The sequence below is a fragment of the Strix aluco genome, chromosome 8, assembly GCF_031877795.1.
Source record: "Strix aluco isolate bStrAlu1 chromosome 8, bStrAlu1.hap1, whole genome shotgun sequence".
NCBI lineage: Eukaryota > Metazoa > Chordata > Aves > Strigiformes > Strigidae > Strix > Strix aluco.
Window position 1 is genome coordinate 15,454,895 of NC_133938.1, and position 19,922 is coordinate 15,474,816.

At 36.3% G+C, this 19,922-nt stretch overlaps 1 protein-coding gene across 20 annotated transcripts in view; it reads left to right on the forward strand.

The window, feature by feature from the left end:
* Positions 1–19,922, forward strand: part of ADGRL2 (adhesion G protein-coupled receptor L2) — a 399,589-nt gene that overhangs the window by 325,500 nt on the left and 54,167 nt on the right. For all 20 annotated transcript variants that reach the window (XM_074832365.1, XM_074832367.1, XM_074832366.1 and 17 more), the window contains one exon: positions 1,709–1,922. In XM_074832365.1, coding sequence (XP_074688466.1) covers positions 1,709–1,922 — 214 coding nt within the window. The remainder of the gene's footprint in view (positions 1–1,708; positions 1,923–19,922) is intronic.

A 19,922-nucleotide genomic window follows, 5' to 3' on the forward strand; every position in this document is an offset into this window, starting at 1 on the left:
AGGCAGACCCGGTTGCTGCGCTCTGGCCTTCCCCCTTGCCCCTGTGCAGGGGTGAATTCCCGCCCAGCCAAAGAGCTCGTCATTGGAGACCTCATCAGTTCTTCTGCAGCAGAGGGAGGTTAGAGTCAGACCAGCCCCTTGCATGAGTTTACTACACAAGTTGGACAAAAGCTGGTGCTGGTGCAAAGTGTAAGGCAGAGGAAGGGCAGATGGGAAGATGAGCTCTGGCTGCCAGGGAGCCACATCCTAACACTGGCGTGATCATTGTCAACAGCTCTTTTTTGCAGTCCTAACAGGTAATCATCTTCATACAGTAGGAGTTTTAATCCACAGATCATTAATTCAGTAGGAAAAGTGACAGCATCTGGTTTGTGTGAAAATTTACTATCAAGGGGTTATCTCAAGTTGTTCTTCATCTTTTTAGATCCTTGCTTCCTCGCCTCTTCTAACGCATCATACTTTTTAAGAAAAGTTTCTTTGCCTTCAAAACACTGTAGAGCTCCATACTTACTAGCTATTTCTCTTTGCTGTCACAACTTGTCTCCAGCAGCCTGAACTGAAATACTAATGGTGTTGTGCTACTGTGTTAGGATGACTTTTTTTAAAAAGAGGAAATATCTGTAATTCTGCTGAAAATTTAGAAAGTATTTACTCTTTTAAAGAAATAGGTATTTAACACTACCATGTTGGCCATCTTGTCTTCCAAAATGCAGTAATGCACACATTTTATAAGAAACAGAAATACTCTGTTTAATAATAATCCACCAGTAGCTGTGTACAAGAAAGTGTAGTATACAGATATGTCTTTCTGATGAATGTATTTTTTGCATAAAGAAATGTCTGTAAAAGACTAAACATCTGGATGAATATCTGAACCATTGTTTTTTTCTAAAGTATTTCATACTGCTTCATTAGAAAAGTTACCTATTTTTAGGAATTCTCCCATGCAGAAAAACATGTTAAAAATGAGAATTCCGTGGAACACGTACATCATTTTTGGGAGGGATGGGGAAATTTTATACAGTATTCATCTGCAGTGCTGATCATTTATATATTTGTCCAAAATCTTATCCATCTGTGGGTTTATTTATTTAAAAGGCACAGTAAATAGCACTGACGTTCAACTAGGTAAAGTATCAGCCATGTCTATTACACCTGGTGGCACAAACATGTCCATGCTGGGGACAATATAGCTAAGCAAAAGAAACCCAACTCTTCCTGGAGAAAAGAAGATACAAATTAAGAAAGACTAATGAAGTTGGAACTATGGCTTTGGTTTTTTTTTGTTGGGTTTCTTTTTTAAAGTTGCTCTGCATTTGCAAATCCTGCCTGCTCTGCTGCGTTCCCACTTTGAGACATGGCCTGTCTGACTGTGCCCAAAGAGGGGAGAAAGGAGCAGAGAGAAAAGTGGTAATGTGCAATGTAGCCATGCAGATAGGCACCACTGTCTACCCTGGGAAGGGTTAGAAGAAGTGAAGAGGAATTTCCTCCTTTCCCAGATTAAGGACACAGCAGTAGTGCCATAGTGATGTGACAGTTTCATGAAAGATTCTTCACTTAATATGATACCAGGTCAAACTGTTTAAAGGTGCACTTCCTTTAGCACAGTGATGAGAGTTAGGGCCTATGTGACAGAAAAAGAATAGTCCAATGCAATACATCCTTTAGGCTAAATCCCATTTTTTTTCCCCCCTTTTTTTTTTTTTAGGTTTCAGCCGAGCAGCACTACCGTTTGGTTTGGTTAGGAGGGAGCTCTCCTGCGAAGGCTACTCCATTGACCTTCGGTGTCCAGGAAGCGATGTTATTATGATAGAAAGTGCTAACTATGGACGGACAGATGACAAGATTTGTGATGCTGACCCTTTCCAGATGGAGAACACGGAATGCTTCCTTCCAGACGCCTACAAAATTATGACACAAAGGTAAAAATATGTATATCATTTTGAGGACTAAAGAGGAAAAATGCCTGAATTAATACAGTAAGAGGCATATACTGTAGGAAATGCTGAGTTGTAGTTGCCAGTTTGCTATTGAGGTAGTATTATTTCTATCTAGTAATATTAGAAGGAAATAAAAACTACCAGTTGCAATTAGAGAGGGTTTTTTTTAAATTCTGTGAGCAAAAGTTAAAAAGCAGAAAGATAACTGCAAGGAGAATGGACCAATTCACTTATTTGGAGATTCCCTGTCTCCTTGTCTTTTAGGTGGTCAAACAGCACTCAAAATGTGTCCAAAAGGCTGCTGCATTTTTCAGTAACTTCTACACTTCCTGTCAAAGTTACACATTTCCTATGAATGCAGTAGATCATTGCTGTAGTTCCCACCTGTAAAATGCATCCAATGGAAAATGCTGGAATGATTAAATGCCAGGATGGTTATATGTCATTATACATGTGTGTACAGAAGTATATATGCGTATAAGCACAAGTTACATTATGTCTTAGCGACAGCAATTGTCATTCAGAGAAGACAGTCAGAAGAGCCAGTAAAAGTGGTTTTAGTACAAAAGGTGCATCAGAACTAAGATTCACAGAAATTCCTGTGCTACAGGCCACATACGGGCAGCAGACACCTAGTACTGACAGCTGTGGAAATGTCAGCACAAATCAGTCACTGGCATTGTTACTGGCTTAAAATACAAGCCTGAATAAATGCAGGATTGGCGGGAAGTTTTCCTCCCAGTGCATTTTTCCTAGGGTGAGGAGTCTGAACCAAAAGGGGATGGGAATAACCTAGGAGCTTTCCGGTGCATGTACACAGACGTGTCAAATGAAACATGCAAGTTGTCCTGCATCCTTTGCTCTATTTACTGTGTTGTGTTTGAAAATAGTAGCACTCAGTTAACATACAGTCACAGCTTAAAAATAAACTTCCATTTTGATTTTCTAATTCATTCAAGTTGTCAGGAGTGTGACTCTTAGAATTTTTTATCATTTTCATGTGAATATATGGATGTTCTCTACTGCTGTAGTCAGATACTTGGGCTAGATCTCAGGCTTCAATTTCAAGTGCTGGGGGTAAATTAAGGATATCAGGCCTTTTATTCTTGTTCTGTGTTCAACCTGTGACTTGTTCTCTGATCAGTAAGGGAAAGGCTCCATTGCTACGCTAGTAAAAAGGTAATACAACTTCTCTAAATCACGTTTGAATTATCTTTTTGTGGTTCTAGTTCGTTGTTAATTAGATCAAGCCAGATTTCCATTGAGACTGAAGAAGCAGTGTCATCATCCTCTAATCTGTCAACTCCCTTTGAAACCACCTTCAATTGCTTTTGTGAATGTAGTGCCTCTCTGTAGACTTCCTTGTTGTGTAAAATGCATGTTGTGTTTTGATCAAAGTCCTCCTTATGTTCACCGCAAATATACAGATTAAGGTAGTCAGAGACAAATACAGAGGCACAATCTTGCTTAAAGTGACATCAAACTGTTACTGGAAAGCTGCAATTTCAACCCTCCCCCTTCAATTAATAAACTGTAAGTTTATGATAGCAAAGTATTTTTGGACTTCCCCAGTCTTTCACTTCTACCCTTTTTTCAACAGATTAAAATGAAACTGTGATCACATGTATGACATTTGTTCAGAATAGCTACACTCAGAGAGAGTTTTTAATTTTTGTTCTTTTTTTTTGTCTAAACAAACGACAAAGATCATTTGACACTTTCCTTTCTATTTTTGTCTGGCATTTATAGTAATTTGGAAGTTTACTTTTGTAGTTTTCTTTCTCAGATCCTGTCATTAAGTAGAAAAGCTGTCTCTTGCCTTGTTTAATCTTTTATCAAAATTGCTTAATTTGTGCTATATTGCAAGCATAGAAGAATGTTGCAATTTTCTTATGAAATATTAAACGTTCTTGTATCTCATTATTTATAACTGCATTGGTGATCATAATTTTTTGTTGTCTAAGGCAAACTGTTGTTTGGTACTCAGCACATGTCCTTGATCTGATACCTAAAAGTATCATATCAGCTGTATTTTGATGGCAGCAGTTGCATAGAAAAATCTCACCTGAAGGACTATCAGGTTCATTGGTTTTCTTTTTTGGTTTTTTTTTTTTTAAACTGACTAAAAAAACCCAATCTGTTAGAACATTTGGTAACAGGAAAAACTTTCCTTCCATACTTTTAGAAATAAGCTGCAGTAGTTTCTACATTGCTACATAAAAATCTTAACAGTGTTTGCTTTTGAGGGCTAATGACATGTTTTTATCACTTCAGCCAGCAGTGTTTTTACCACTACGGTTGACCACTCAATTCAGTTTAGACCAGTAGTTAAATGTAGTTCCACGGCAATTATTAAATACTCATCATTCATTTGCAGCATTACTCCACAGCTTTTGCACAGCAGCTACATTTACTGTAGTTACAATGTGAAAACACTAGCTTAATGAGATCAATACTGTGAAATCTGGAGATTGAAAAATAAGATGAGGTTTCCAGTTTAACACAAAGCCATGTAATCATATGCCCTGCTCCTCTTCCAGAGAATTTGAGATACTAGCACACAAACTTTGCCAGTGTCCACTGATGCATCAGCTCCTCTTTCTCAGAACAAATTTCTACTTAATTTTTTTCTCCCTCCCTTTTATTTCTGCAGTTCTCAAAAGATTTTTAACTTAATGCTTTTCTAGGAAGCCTGACTAGAACACTAATGACTTCATTGCTTTACTTTTACCTTTGTAAAGTAGTTATTAAATTTTCAGTCTCTGATTGAAATTACATCCCAATTATTCCAGAATAAAGTCTTTCAGATGTATTTAGATTCCATGTAAACTTCAGACTGGCACGGTTAAAATTAAAGCTTTGAAGAAAGAGACTAGACCTTTAGAAAATCCCTCTCCTCTTTCACGCTTCTCTGATAATTAACCCCAGAGTTTGCATACAGTCAAGTTTGAGAGATCCTACCACACGTGAAAGTTAAGTATAGAAGTAAGCTTATTTCTAGAATAGTAGGTGAGGGAGTAGTGTAAGTGAGTGGCAGAGGACCCACGTTTCAGGCAGTTAGATCTTAAAATAGTCAAACTCTTTGGTGCTCTGCTGTCCTTTAGCAGGGACAAATCTTCTGTTTCCTCTTTGTTTAAAAAAAAATTAAATGAACAGGGAAGCAGAAGATGCAAAGCAGCCTGAGGAAATTGCTCTAGTTGCTAGCTCATAAAGTGTGTTTGTGTGGCTGTAGCCAGAAACTGTCACGAGACTTGGAAGCTGATAAGGCTAACTAGCACTGCTCTTTATGGGCACAGCAGAGATTTGAAAATTAACATGATAAAATTTACTTATGACCTAGTCTTAAGTCCATTTCCACTGTAAACAGATTGCAGGTGGATTGCGTGAGTTATATTCAAACTGCCTGTGCATTTATGAGGACTTTCGGCTTCCAGTGTCAACTTCAAAGCCCCACTCTGCAACTGCAGGTGGATAGACCATAGGCTTTTGTTAGGACAGGCACTTAGGGTTACAGAGACACCACATAGTGTTTGAATTTCAGTTTTATTAGCTTAAATTAATAACAGATATTTAAAAGTACTTGTAAATACATACTTAAAATACATTTCAAAGGCAAAGGCATATTGTGTATGTAATTTTATAGTGAACAATTAACTGCTAAGATGTGTTTTTGCATGCTGGGACCTTTCTCTTCTGAATTAAAAATAGACTTTTTTTAGTAGGAATAATTTTTCCTAGTCCTAAACTTTTTGTTTAGGAAAGGTTCCCAATTATTTTAAAGATTAGACTCCATAACTATGTTTGTGATTCCAGTACAGTGCAATTAGATGTTTTTTTTTTTCGTCTGTGTATTTAAGTAAATACTTGGGTAGTGTGGCAGATAATAATTTTGAATAGTGTAATTTTAAATCTTGAGAAACCTATATTAAAAAAAATGTCAGGTCCATTACAATCTGTACACCGTATTTTTTGAGTAATTTACAGTTATAACTATTGGTGGGGCTTGTAGAAAATTAACATTTTGTATTTAAAGAAAATACAGCCTATTAACTCTGAATCTATGGAACTATTTACTTAGACACAAAATTCAAGCATTTACTGTTGACAGCCAAATTAATGTTAACTTCAGAAAGAAAACAGTTTCCCTCCTAATAAAGGCTAAAATACCGTGAATTTTTAAACAGGAACTTCTGATCTGTGTTCTGATACTGAGAGCATAGTTATGATAATTAAAAAGAGGTAAAATTCAGACTGTTTAAAACTGCAAACTTTGCAGACCATACAAACATCCGCATTAAAAAATATACTCTCACAGTTGGTATATTCAGTTTACTTTTGATCTGCAACAGAAAGGAGGTTACATCAATCCTGCACTGAAATGGCCTCGAAATTCTATTTTTGTCTGCAATTTATACTGTAATTGTAGCTTTATGTGATCTTTACATCTTTACTAAGCATTTAATCAGTATCATTTTGCTCTTTAAATATGCACAAATAAAGCAAACCTCATTATAAAATGTAAGCATAAATATAAAAATAGGTATAATAGGTGAACTTGGAGAACTGTAATTTTTTTAAATACCCTTCCCTTTTAAAACATTGCTGCAGAAAAGTAAAAGGATTAAAAGAGGAATAAACCCTCTTCAGAAGCGAGTGTTTTTTCTGTTGCACGTACCCTGTCCTATCTATAGCACATGCAACACATGCACTGTCAATTACCATGTCCATCATGACACCAGTGAAGAGTTCATGCTTGGGCTTTTGTTACCATGAACTTTTCTCACATACTCTTAACCTGTTACGTCCATCATCTCTCTGCAAGACAGCTGTGCTTATAGGGAGAGTGTTGAAAATGTAAGCAAAGTGCCTCCTGCCCCACAGAGTGATGAAGGGGAAGCTGAAGGAAGCAGTGGATCCATTCTTTCCCCTAAGACTTTATTTTTTTCTTATCCTTCCCAACGGGAGAGTGGAAGAATGGAGATGTTAAATTCTTTTCCACCTATTCACATGTCCAACAAATATGTCATTTTAAAAAATCCTATATATAAACGAGAGTAAGACATTTTTGAAAGAAAACAAAATGAGTTCTCTGAAGAAGACACATCTCTCAAGCCCCCCGTCTTGTTCCGGCTTGTCAGCTCTGCAGAGGGAACATCATCATACTGTATCAGTGTCCTTCCAAGTGAAAATAAGTTTGGTCTATTCCATAATGTGAGTGAATAAAGAAAATCTTCCACTGGACTCCAGGCTTGGATGGATAGTGGGTAAATCTATAACTGATTAATGTCACTCATTGGAGTGAAAAGGTCTAGCCAAAGGCAAACTTTGCACAGGGTGTCTTTGCTGGTAGAAGGCAAAACCTGCTGTGGGGTCACTGCAGAGCTGAATTCAAGCCTTTGGAAGACTTCCACAAAGAAGCGTTTTCGTCCCTCAGAAATAACTTCCTCACACAGGGCCCACGGTTGATTCAGCATTTGAACTGCAGCACGCTTCAGATTTGCATTTCTTAATGTGACTGAGAACAGTTTTCACGGGCAGGATTTTATCCTCTGCCATTTGCAAATGACTGTTATTGTGGTAATGGCACACTTTATTTCGGGGGTCTGCCAGGCTTAGACAAGGGCTCTGCTGACCCCTGCTGCTATCTTGCTTTTTCCCTTGCTTTTCCTTCTGCAGCCAAAGATTGCCTCCCTTTGCTAAACATACTATGTAGTGAAAAGTGTCTCAGAATAAGAGATATACCTTGCCTTTTTCTCCTTTCTAGTCATTAAGAGCTTGCATATCTGTCCTTTTTGTGTCAGAGAAGTGCCAGTGTCGATGATAGGATAGCACAGGCTGATGTGGATAAGGTACATTCTCAGAATTTATGCACGTCGGAGTTGCTCTGGTACTGATGCTGATCTCATGTACGAGGTCCTTCTTTTGCTTTGGCATGCCAGCAGTTTCTGTTTCAGCTTGCTGACAACTGTTTCACAAAACATTTCCCATACAAGATGATCAACATTAGATATCGTTTTTAAAGCATAGTTTAAAAATGAAGGCTTCTACTCATCTGAAACAGACGTAGGTCTTAGTATGGCAGTCACCCCCGTGAGTATTTCAGTGTAGCAGAAGCTTAAAATACTCTTTATTTTTAAACTAAGCTTTTCACAATACCGGGCCATGGCCTGATTGATTTTTGTTTTGTTTTGTTTTCTATGTTGTTAGACTTAGTTATGACTCAAATGTAACGAAAAAAGCAGAAATACATTTAGCCTATTTTCATGAACTAGGCATAATCACAGAGCTTAGAATATTCATGAAGCATACCGTAGTCCTTAGCTTTATTACAGAAAAAAACAGTAACACCCATGACTGAGAAGAACCTTATCTGGCATTGTGCATTTTCACTATCATTAATTCTTAGTATGAAATTAGTAGGTCTAGTTTACTCGTTAAAAGTAGGGGGTTTTATTAACGGGGTTGTTCTATCGTGACATTACTTCATAAATTAAATACAAATGCTCATATTACAAGGTTCTGAGCAGTCAGGTAAGGTGAAATAGCTGTCAGTGGTACTTGATTATCTTTTTGCAGTGCATTCTATTATTATTTCCTGCAGAAGAAATTATACTACACATGTGCAAGCACATAACACACATGCACGTTATAGTAATCACGGCATTGGAGAAGCTACAAAGGAAACAACAAAAGGATCATTGATACCAACTAATGACATTTGAAATTTAGATTTAATTTACTTCAAAAAAGATTAGATTCATTATTTTACCAGGGTGTAGCTTGATACTTTATTTAGTGTTTTCATATCTTATATTTAAGTTGTTTCCTTTCTTATGGGCAAAACCACCATCAAGTTCTTCTTAAGTCAGTGTATATCTTATCTGGCAGGACAGTATATATATATATGCATCAGTCCTTCCATGCTGTTCATGGGTGAAAATAAATATAAGTAACTATACATAAGTATACATAAATTGTTAAGTATTATATGCTGTTTCTTGTATATTTGAGCATCATATAAAATACATGTTTCAGCCTGTGGTTTTCTTGTTGTTTTTTTTTTCCTGATTTCTGAAATGGGTTTTACTAGGTGTACATACTGTTTAGCCTACAATTAATCATGTACTATATGTTTTGGGTATATAATTACCTCTCTTGGTAATTTATTAATGTTTTTGAGAACTTGACTGAGACAACATTGCTTAACCTTCAACAGCTTTCAGCTGAATTTTGTTTTCCCTTGGATTAGTTTGTATGAATTTTATATAGTTTTCAAATTTCTAGTCTAGCCAAGATAAGTTCCTGGTTCAGTTGCACTCAGAACTTTATTATTAAAAAATCCTGATTTATATATTGCTGTGCCCAATTTAGTTTGTATAGAATAATACTGTAATAATTGAAGCCTATTAATTCCTCCCACCCCAATATATCCTCTATAATACTTAGCCAAAACAGCTACATTATCTGATAAGTTGATTTAGGACTTTATACATGTGTTCATATAACCATTTATCTCAACCCTTGCTGAGGAGACCTTTATTAAGCTGTGATGACTGCTGAATATGAAATGTAACCAAGATTATTTTTTTATTCAAATATAATTTAAATATTCATCAAAGAGGAGTTATGCTTGAAACTGACAGAGACTATTAACATCAAAAAATATAATTAACTGCACTGGGTATCATGAAGCAGAGTTAGCCAAATAGCCGAGAGGTCTAATTGCTCTAGAGTCTGAGAAGCAATAGTTTTATTTTATACTGTTGCTGTGGAATTAATAGTGATGTGGTTTCCTATGCGAGGCAATTAAAAGCTGCCTGTTAAGGTTCATTGCGCTATAGGAAATCCGTTGAATATCACTTAGTAAACAGAACCGACATGGAAAAGGTACATGAAGATGGGCAGAGCAGGGTATAGATCATAAATTAGGACAGATTAATATGAATTATAAATATACGTAAGTAAATTATGAGTACTTTTTAGTGTTCTAAAGTCAGCAGTAGCGATGAAAGTGAAAGTTTTCATTAGTAACACAAAGGAAATAGAATTTAAAGATTATTACAGTGAAGCTGTTTAATTCAGAGGAGAGGAATAGAAGAGTAACATGGGTTTAAAAATTAAAAAGTAGCTACAGAGTAGTATAGAAATGAGCAGATCTCATATTCTGGAAATTTCCTTCTGCCACAGAATAATCTCCTACTTACAATAAAAGAACCTTTTGACCTTTGTGGCTCAATTAAGCTTTTTAGTTGAATTCAACAAGAAGAAACTTCTTTATTGAATCCCATAGATTCTGCCCGTGCCCAGGGTTTACAGCCTAAAAAGGGGTGGCCATATTCATGGCATTTTGACACTAATGAGTTTCCGAAATGGAAGAGTTTAAGGATCAAAGTTGCAAGCAATAACAGTATTTTACAGGGTTTCTTTTTTTTTTTCTCTAATAATAAAATTGCAATCTAATTGCTTAATAAATGGGCCGTGATTACTGAAAGACATAGATAATTTCCTTCTTTGCATTTCCCCTCTTTGCATTTTATTTCCTACATATTGCAGAAAAATAATTAGCAAAAATGCTATGGCCACAAATTAAAGAGGTATTTGTGGTTTTTTTTTTCTTTCATATAAGAACTGTAAATGAAAGGAATTTGCATGTACATTCTTTAATTTGGTATGATAGTCAACTTCTATGTTTTTTATGAAGCAATCTTAAAAACTAGTGTCATACTGGTAAAATACAATCAAAGAATTCAGCTAGAATTCCTGTTTTATATAAAGATTGGCTGCCTGTTTCATACATTATTTAGCATGCTTACCCTGTTTATATCAGTGACATAAGAGTGCGTGCTACTTTCTTAGAAGAGTACTGTCTTTGCCGCTTCACAGCACAGTGCCTTGTACTCCCAGGCTTGCACATGGTGTTAGCAGATATTTAAAGCACTTCAGCCTAACATTTTATAGGTCATGATGAACTGAGCCTATAAAACAAGACGCTGCAATGAAGTTAATGCAGTCTTAAGAGTGTTACATGGACCGAACACTCAGTATTCAGTATATTTTTAGCCTGCTGTAGACACATCAATGGGGAGAAAAGGTTCTTATAACATGGAATTTTTCCATGTCAAACCTGCTTTATAATACACTTACAGTGCAGAATCTTCGCTACAAATTCACTATTGAAAGCCATATCTTTTTTCTTCTACCGCACGCACACACACCTTCACACACATACACACACAAAATAGAAATTAGGTAGCAGAATCGTTTCATTGAGCAAGCCACCCTGACCAAAGACAGTTTGAACACCTTAGAGGAAGAAGTCTTACTACGTCTGAATGACACCAAGTTGTATAATGTTTTATCTTATTTTGCCATTATATGTGCAAATGCATTATCTTATTTTGCCATTATATGTGCAAATGCATCTGTATTCCTTTCTTAGTAGTAATCTGTGATCTCTGATCTTACTGTTCATTGCTTCTCAGATACCTTGCTTCTTGTGATATATGTGATGAAAGAGCAATTTTGAAATGAGTTTAATACACATATTTTTCCAGCACTGTAGAATTACTGTTTCACCATAACTCAAAGTTTGTGCTCCTTTTCCTTTATTTAATAAATTTATTTAGGCTAAGTTGTAAGTTTAACAATAACGTGACAGTTCTGAACCCTGAATCTTTTCCTGTTTACTGAATTTCTTAACAGCATTGAACTCAATTGTACTATTACACTCATGAAGCTGTAGGTGTTTTCTCATCTAGGATGTAGTAGCACTGATACTGCCTTCAGTATATTATTCTAGTGCCAGCATCACTGGTGGGTATGAAAAACATTTACTTTGTATATTTAGCTTTCTTAGATAATTTTTGCTGCCTTTGTGACAGAGCTACAGCAAAAGAACACCTCCTGGAGTCGCATTTAAAACAGGAGCACTTTGGGTAATGTACTGTAGACAGAACACATATGAGTTAGTGCTCAGTTATCATGAATGCCATCAGCAATGCCTTGTTGCTTTCTTATCAGCCACTTCCTGCTGTCAGCCCAGTTCTTATTTCAATAGAAAAGGATTTGCATCAAATGTAATACAGTATTATGTATGGCTAACATGGGGTTTTTAATTGTGCAGGCACATGAGACTTCTTCAGTGGTAGACAGTTTGATAAAAGGATTAGATCATGAATATTTTTGACACAATTAAAGATTACATGTGCGTTGACAGAGTCAAGCCACTGAATTTTCTGATATGTTTTTTACAGAGGTGAATCTGTTTGACTTGCATAAAAACCAACTGCAGAATACACAGGATTTTTGCAGATGTAAAAGCAAGCAAATGAAAGCAGCCCCCTAAACTTTGTTGGGTTTAAAACTGGAAGTTCCAGGAATCAGAGAGAGCACAGCTCAAATCAATAACTTAATCCCTTAACTTCAAATCACAAAGAAGAAAGTGCAATTGTGCCTTCCAAGTTAGAGCAGGATACTTTTGCAGGGGAAGTCCTATACCTGGAAGCCCTGCAAGCTTTCCAGATGATAATTAGATCCAGACATCACTGTGGATAATAAATAACAGTGCTTTTGTGACAGTCATTCCTCTCAGAAGAAAAGAAAGTACTTGTAGTGAGGACTCTCAGACACATTTTAATAGGAAATGACACCACTGTTACAGAGTTGATTAAAGACCTACCGAGGGACAGCAATTCTGGAAAAAATCAGCAGATGAAATAAGAGTTGTAATTTTATTATTAGTTATCGGTTAAATATATATATAACTTTAAAGCTATGAAATCTGCATTTAAAATCATGAGAAAAAGGACCATACCATCTTGCTAGCAGATTGCGCTTTTATAAATCTCGTAAAATAACCAAGTTGCCTTTCGGCCTCTTGCTCAGCATTTTGCTTTGAGTTCTGTTGAGCTGTAGAAATGAGTCACTCCGCCCTGTGGAAGTGGTAGATATGCAGCGGTGGGCACATGGCCTCTGTTGATGAAAATTATAACCCAAAAAGGGGATATTCCCCAAGGCAAGTTTACAAAAAACAATTTATTCTTTTTCACCCTGTAAAACTCATCTTACATGCAGGATGTCTTGCATTATTACAAACTCTAATCCTCTGAGTGGGTAATTAACGGACCAGAAAAGCCATTTGTGGAAAGAAAGAGCCATAAGGGTGAAAAATATTTCTCCGCTGAATGATCTTTAAGGAGTAAATAATTACAAGAGTGAGAGGTTTGGGATGACCAATCTAAATCTGAACATAATTAGGATGAACACAGTTTGAAAATCGAAGCAGTTGGCATGTGCAACAATTCTCATATCAGAAGACTAATTAAATATTTAAAAGCCCAAAACCCCTCACTATTCACAGAAAAATAACCTGCCACAAAAGGGTCTGTAACTTTGCAGATAATTAGGAAGGGTTACAGGGGGAAAAAATCACAGATTGGCTCCAAGGTTCTGCAAGGTCACATCTTATTATGGTGTATCTTTTATATGGCCTGATAACAAGTTTCTTGCTAATTTAATCTAAGTAGGGCATCCCATAGCGATTTCCCATTTCCCTTGTTAAAAATGTGATCGTTTTTCTATGTGCAAACTGCAGTAGGTGAACATTTTTATAAATAATTGCTCCTAATTGATACAGACTATAATATTTTTAATTATTCAAGGGGAATGCATGTGTTAAAGTTCAGTTAGGGTTGCCCCCACCACACCCCCCATTTGAAGTTGTTCTCATCCTGTCCATTGTAGAGGGAAACCAAAGGACCATAAGAAATCATGTTACCTTGGCAGCCAATTCTGTAAATTAGTAAGTCTTACTTTCCTGTTAGAGCTGAGAGACATTTATGTTGAATATGCATTTCTGCAAACAGAAGAGCTGTGTTAAACTCAGGAGACCCATAGTGGGTCAAGCTGAATTTGCATTGAGCTGACCTGGAGGTCCAGTCAAAGTGTGAACATTAAAAGTGTACCAAGGCTTCTACATTTCAGAAGTTGCGGTAACAAATCACATCTGTCGTTTGAAATACTTATTTTAGTAATTAAAGTGGGTGATTTTTTAAAATATGTTTAAGATCTGTGCAAATTGACGTGAAGGATAAAGCTACATGTTTTCAGTATTGCAATTCTTCAAGTTACTAATTTAATAATGACTCAGAAGCGCTCTTAAGTTGCATAACTTTTTACTACATTATGAATATGGTGCATGCCAAGCCATGGATAAAAAAGATTGACAGTGCTGCAAAAAAAAGTTCTAGAGGGTTTTCACTCTTATCCTGTGCTCTCTACCTGGGATTCTCTTCTGCAAGTCTGTTGCAGTGTTATGCCTAAGAATCAGACACTGTGCTTCAGGATTTTCAGTTGGATTTTCTATATGCTTTGCTCTAGCACTGTGCCTCAGAAGTAAATGCCACTTCATAAAGCTCTGATATTATTGCCCAACCCTACATTTCTTCCCTGAAACTGGCTCAACCCACAAGGTGTGATGCTGCACTCACTCTCATTCAGTGTGAATAATGTGTGTAAATAGCTCAGATATTATGCTGCTGCACAGTTAAAGTTTTCATTAGTAAATAAGCATAGCTGCAGGCTATTTATTTTGTCTAAATGGTGAAACATTTAATTGGATCTTTTGGACTGATTACTTTTCACTAGCGCAGATCTCCTTGGTTTAGTTGGTGTGCTAAAACACACACTGCATGTAATCCCATGCTGCATTTTGCTTGCAAATATGCATACACATAAATAATATGACAAGATTATGCATATGACTTTATTTCCCTTTCTTCTTCCTCATGGACAGTTGCATTAGAAACATTTTCTCTAAAAAGCAGATCTCTTCTGCTTCATACTGTTACAAGGTTTGGGTTTGCACCTACACAAAACTCACCAGGAGATTGTTCCATTTACTTTGCACAGCTCATTGCATCTTCTGATACCTAGTTTTCCTGTCCTTGCTTTACAGTCATCTCACAGGCTCTGGTAGTTCTGCTAGGGCTTTCAGATAGTGGTAGAAAGTAGTGGGGATAGAAAGATGGGATTGTAAAAGCACTTATACTGAGAGAAGGCAGGAGTAACGTGTTCCACTGGAATCTACATTTCCTTTTTTTTCTTCCCTCCCTATTTTATCTGATGCTTCAGTTTCCGGTTAATACTTAATGTTTACACTAATAAACAAAGTACTGGAATAAGGATGAATTATAACACGTACTGGAACAAGGATGAATTGTAACGAGAAAAAATGGTCTCTGATAGTTCAGATGTGAGTGAGATTTGTCTTTTTAACAGTGACTGCTTTGAACTTAGAGAACTTGAATACAAAAGAAAAATGGGTCATAACTAAATGTATTAAAATTGTAAGAAGAGGTTGAAAGCAAGAAATTTACTTTGCCATGCAAGTCTGATACACATTCATTGATAGTGAATCAGACTGGGTAATCCTAAGAAAGGGCCTGTGGGAGTTGCATATTTTCTGTTGTGTTTTATTGTCTATTTGGAGTTTTCATCCTTAATGCGTACCCATAGACTCCCACAAGATTACATTGTATAAAGAAAACACAATTAAATATTATTGCATATTTATTGGGCAAATGGAACAATGCTATGGTGCACCTTCTTCTACAATATTAATTATGCACTATTTAGCTTCCTTATGTCATGTTTACTCAGTAATTAGGAAGATTTAACAAATCATCAGTATTATATTTCGAAAGAAAATAGAAATAATTTTCTCATGTCCCCCCCCCCCCCCCCCAATATTTTTCATCCAAAGCCACCAGGTTTATTGCGCTAGTGGTACATGTTGCCAAATGCATAGAAAATCCCAAGTCTGGGTTGTGAATTTTCAAATGAATTTCTAGGATGCCTTACTGCTTTAGTGGTCAGAGGAAGATCTCCAGTATCTAGACACAATTCATCTGGTCAAATTCTGCTTTCATATGTGCTCATGTATCTCCCAATTTTTTCTTAGATTATGAAAACTACCACCACAGCACACTAAATCTGTTTTCCCTTTGAGCTAGGTGGTGCTATTTTCTTTCTGCATGCTTGCTCCCCCATAACAGTTTTAGGGATTCTAACTTGAAAATAATTTTTAGAAAATCTTACACATGAGTACGCAAAACTGCCAGTGTGGCATCCTGGGTTTTTAAAAAGCCAGTTGCAGGATTATATGTCTGTCTCAAGGAGACATGGCTCTGTAGGGATGCATGTGCTCACTCTTCCTGAGTGGGTAGGGTTGTGCTACTGCTGCTGTGGTTGCTGGAGCTCTATGGATGTTGCAGGGATAGCTGGCCAATGCTGCTTCAAATCAGGGCTTTATATAAGCAAGGCTGTGGTTTTAGCAGGTTTTTGCAGGCTTTGGTTAGGCACAATTTGCTAACTCATTAGGTTTCAGTATATAATAATGTATTTCTTGTGAGGTGAATTTGAAACTCAGAATTTAAATACATTCCTTTAAATAATTTTATCTGCTGTGGTATGTGTATATGCATACATACGTATCTATACACCCCTAAAATAAAATCTCTGTTCTCTGGCTATTTTATATGTAAGTTTTGCATATACTTCTAAGACCAAATTAATAAAACATACCATTTAAGTAATATCTGACATCTTCATACATATGTAACTTTGAGTTTAATAACAGGAGTGCAGGTCTAGTGAATATGCATACAAAAGCAGAAGCACATCTCACGTGGCAGCTGTAGACCGTCAGGAATACATATGTAAAGACAGCCATTTACTCTGGGCAAAGAGGTTCAGGAATTTTTCAATTTAAAATACTCCACTGTTAAAAGTCAATACATGAAGTGTAGTCATCCCACATTCCCATCTCTTTTTTACTCAGACTGCAGCTCACCCAGGGTGAGTAAGGGACAAGAAGACCATATGGAGTATGTGGTGCTACAACTCAGAGTTTACGTGCTTCAAGTGGTGTTTAAGCAGGTTGCTGCAGGCGATATGCAGGAACATGTCATCATGCTAGCTTTTAAGTATTTAATCAATATGCTGAAGGAGAAATATTGTCAGATCTGACTTAAAAGTTTCAAAACATACCAAGATAGATTTTTTAAAAAATGTATTGACAATTCTATGAAAAATTAATTTTATTTATTAAACATGGCTTTATACTGTATCTTTTTTTTTCTTTTTAAAGTGGAGTGCACATGACACTTTTCTTGTGTTTGCCAGTTTTACCTTAATGAAACATTGCATTCACAGAAATGCAGCATGAGGAACACCCAGAATTATTTTGATAGCCCATTTCTGGCTAGGCATTAACCCATATCCTTTTCAAAATAACATGATGTTTCTTTTATGTTACTATCTTTGTCAGAGTCATGTATGCAAAACAAAAGAATTTGGAGGATAAATTGTAATGTGGACATTATTTCCTACATACCTTAATTTTGCAAACTGCAAGAACCACTTGAAAAGGAATTGTATGTATCTTTATGTGACTGATGTGGCTTACCCATAAAGATGACCTCTTCCCTCAGTCAATCAGTTTGGTCCATGTAATGCTAACATCTTTCCAGAATCTGCTTCTCAGATTCCAGTAATTCACTTTCTGGTCCAGTCATGATACACTGTGTTTTTCATTTTAGTGCTGGAGTATTTGTTCAAGTCCATAGATTTTGCATTTTTAATCTTCCTTAGAACACTGGTGAATAATGGCCCTTGGCAGGAGATAATGAAATTTTCTTAATTTATATTTTCAAGCAGAAGCTTCAATTGAAAATGGCATCCTATGGCCTGGAGACATAGCTCTAGTGCAAGTTTCAGGGGAGCTGTAATAATAATGCAGTGCCAGTGGTGACGGGGAATGATAGGACAGTGAAGAAGTAATTTAAGAAAGAAAAGAGAATGTACCAAAGCTTTATTGTAGCATATCTAATGATCTGCTGAAGATTCCCAATAGCTTTTGGAGCATGACAGGAGAAACTAATGTTATCTTGCCAAAACAGAAGCCCCTGCTTAATCAGCAGAACAAGATTATTGATTAAAACACCTCACACAATAAATTGCACATGGAATCTCATCTCCATACATTGCACGTGGAAAAGTGCAATAATGAGCATAAGATAATAAAAAAGAGCAAAAGCAATTTGTTGGGAATTGTACAAGTCAAGATTAGAGTTGAAATGCAAACAAATTATCATGGAAAGTATAGCTGTCCTTAAAGCCGAGCACAGAAGGGGATGGATGCAGCAGGGACATGGCTACGCCATGAGCAGTAGATACTTGCTAACAGCCCTGCTGGAGCTGCTTTACTTTTCTTTTTTTCTGTATTCATTTGAAATGTGAAAGGGCCATTCCTCATTTGCACAGTCTTCTTCCTGAGGTGAAAGGAGTTCAGACATTGTACTATAACTGTTAATTAAACACTCCATTTGATTTTTAGATTACTCTAAGTGATGCATCTGCATTATGAAAATGTAACCTTTCTTCATTCATACTAAAATACTGAAGAAATGAGTGTTAGAGCACACAATTGCTCCTTGCATTCATGAGAATAGTGATACTAACTACATTTCCCCTTGCAAAACTCTTGCCACTGCTAGCACAGGAACCTGAATTATCATTCCTTCAGTGCTACAGTTAGTCTTTTTCTAACTAGGGTTTCAGATTTAATTAATGTATTACCTTTCCTAAATCAGCTGTTACTGAATTTATATAGAGTTCTTTGCAGATCTGCTTTATTTCCTTGTAAATGACAAAGACATTGTATCATAAATCTTTGTGAATACTGTGAATGTCTTAAGCATGAAGACATTTCTCAGTGTGAGATCATATGAATTTTAAGATTGTACATAAAAACCTGAGAATTTGCGTATTTTAACATATGCTAGAGAAGTATGTAGTTAAGTAGATTACAGAACACTTAAATGGTACTTAAAACATACAGAAAACTTAAACACTGTGTTACAGACACTGAAACACTAAAGTATTAGTGATTTGACTTCTTAAATTTGCAGAAATTAGGGCTGGTTTGTATCATGCCTTCATTGGAACACTTGTAGAACAGTTTGAATAGATGGACCTAACAGTATATTGTGTAGAAAAAATAAGGTTGGTTAAAATAATTGAGGGACTTCAAGTTATTTACCAGTTAAGGTTTTTGAGGTTTGGATTTATTTTTTTCCTGATGATGTCTAGGCCAGTTTTTCAAATTGCCAGGAAGTTTATTTCCGCAGTAGTCTTGTTTTGAAGAATCCCATGAAGTGGCTGCACTCAGAAAGGGCTTGCCCATTGCAGAAAGGAATGAAAATGGGTTACAGGATTGAGTTGAAGGCTGTAACAGTGTAATATCCTCTTCTTTGGGCATAGTGTTTCTTAGTATAAAGATTTCTCAAAACTATGAAGCTCTGCAGTGGCAGTGCTGTGGTAGCTTTGGTAATTTGTAACCATGTAGGATAATCTGCTGTTTAATGCTATTTTATGGAGAGTGAAGTATCTTTTGTCAATATACCACAGAACTCAGTGCTTCTTGTCTTAAAGAAGCTCAACTGAGACCTTTATCAGTTTGTAAAATGGTCTTTGCAGGCAGCAGCAGAACTGTTCTCTAACTAATAGAGAAGTTAGTATCCCTGGTTTTACAGGGGGAAAAAAACAATGCAGCAGACAGAAGACTTTCATTTATGCAGAGAACAAATCGCAGTAGTGTAAATTCCCTGAATTACTTGTCTCAGAACTACCTCTACGAAGTCCACTTACTCTTCATCTCTTCTCTGTAACCCATGAATTGGGATTGACAGCTGCTGTAGTTGCTGTTGGTTTTTTTTTAAGGTTTCACTGGAATTGAAATATGACCAATAACTATGCAACAAAAAATTACCTGAATGTTGACTTTTTCAAATGTGAATATCTTAATCGTCTACTTTGAAATCTTAGAAGTGCGTGAAAATCATAATCTTATATGAAAATTACTCAGGTTTTATAAAATGCAACCAGTAATGCAGCAAAATCAGTGATTTGAATGTAGAAAAC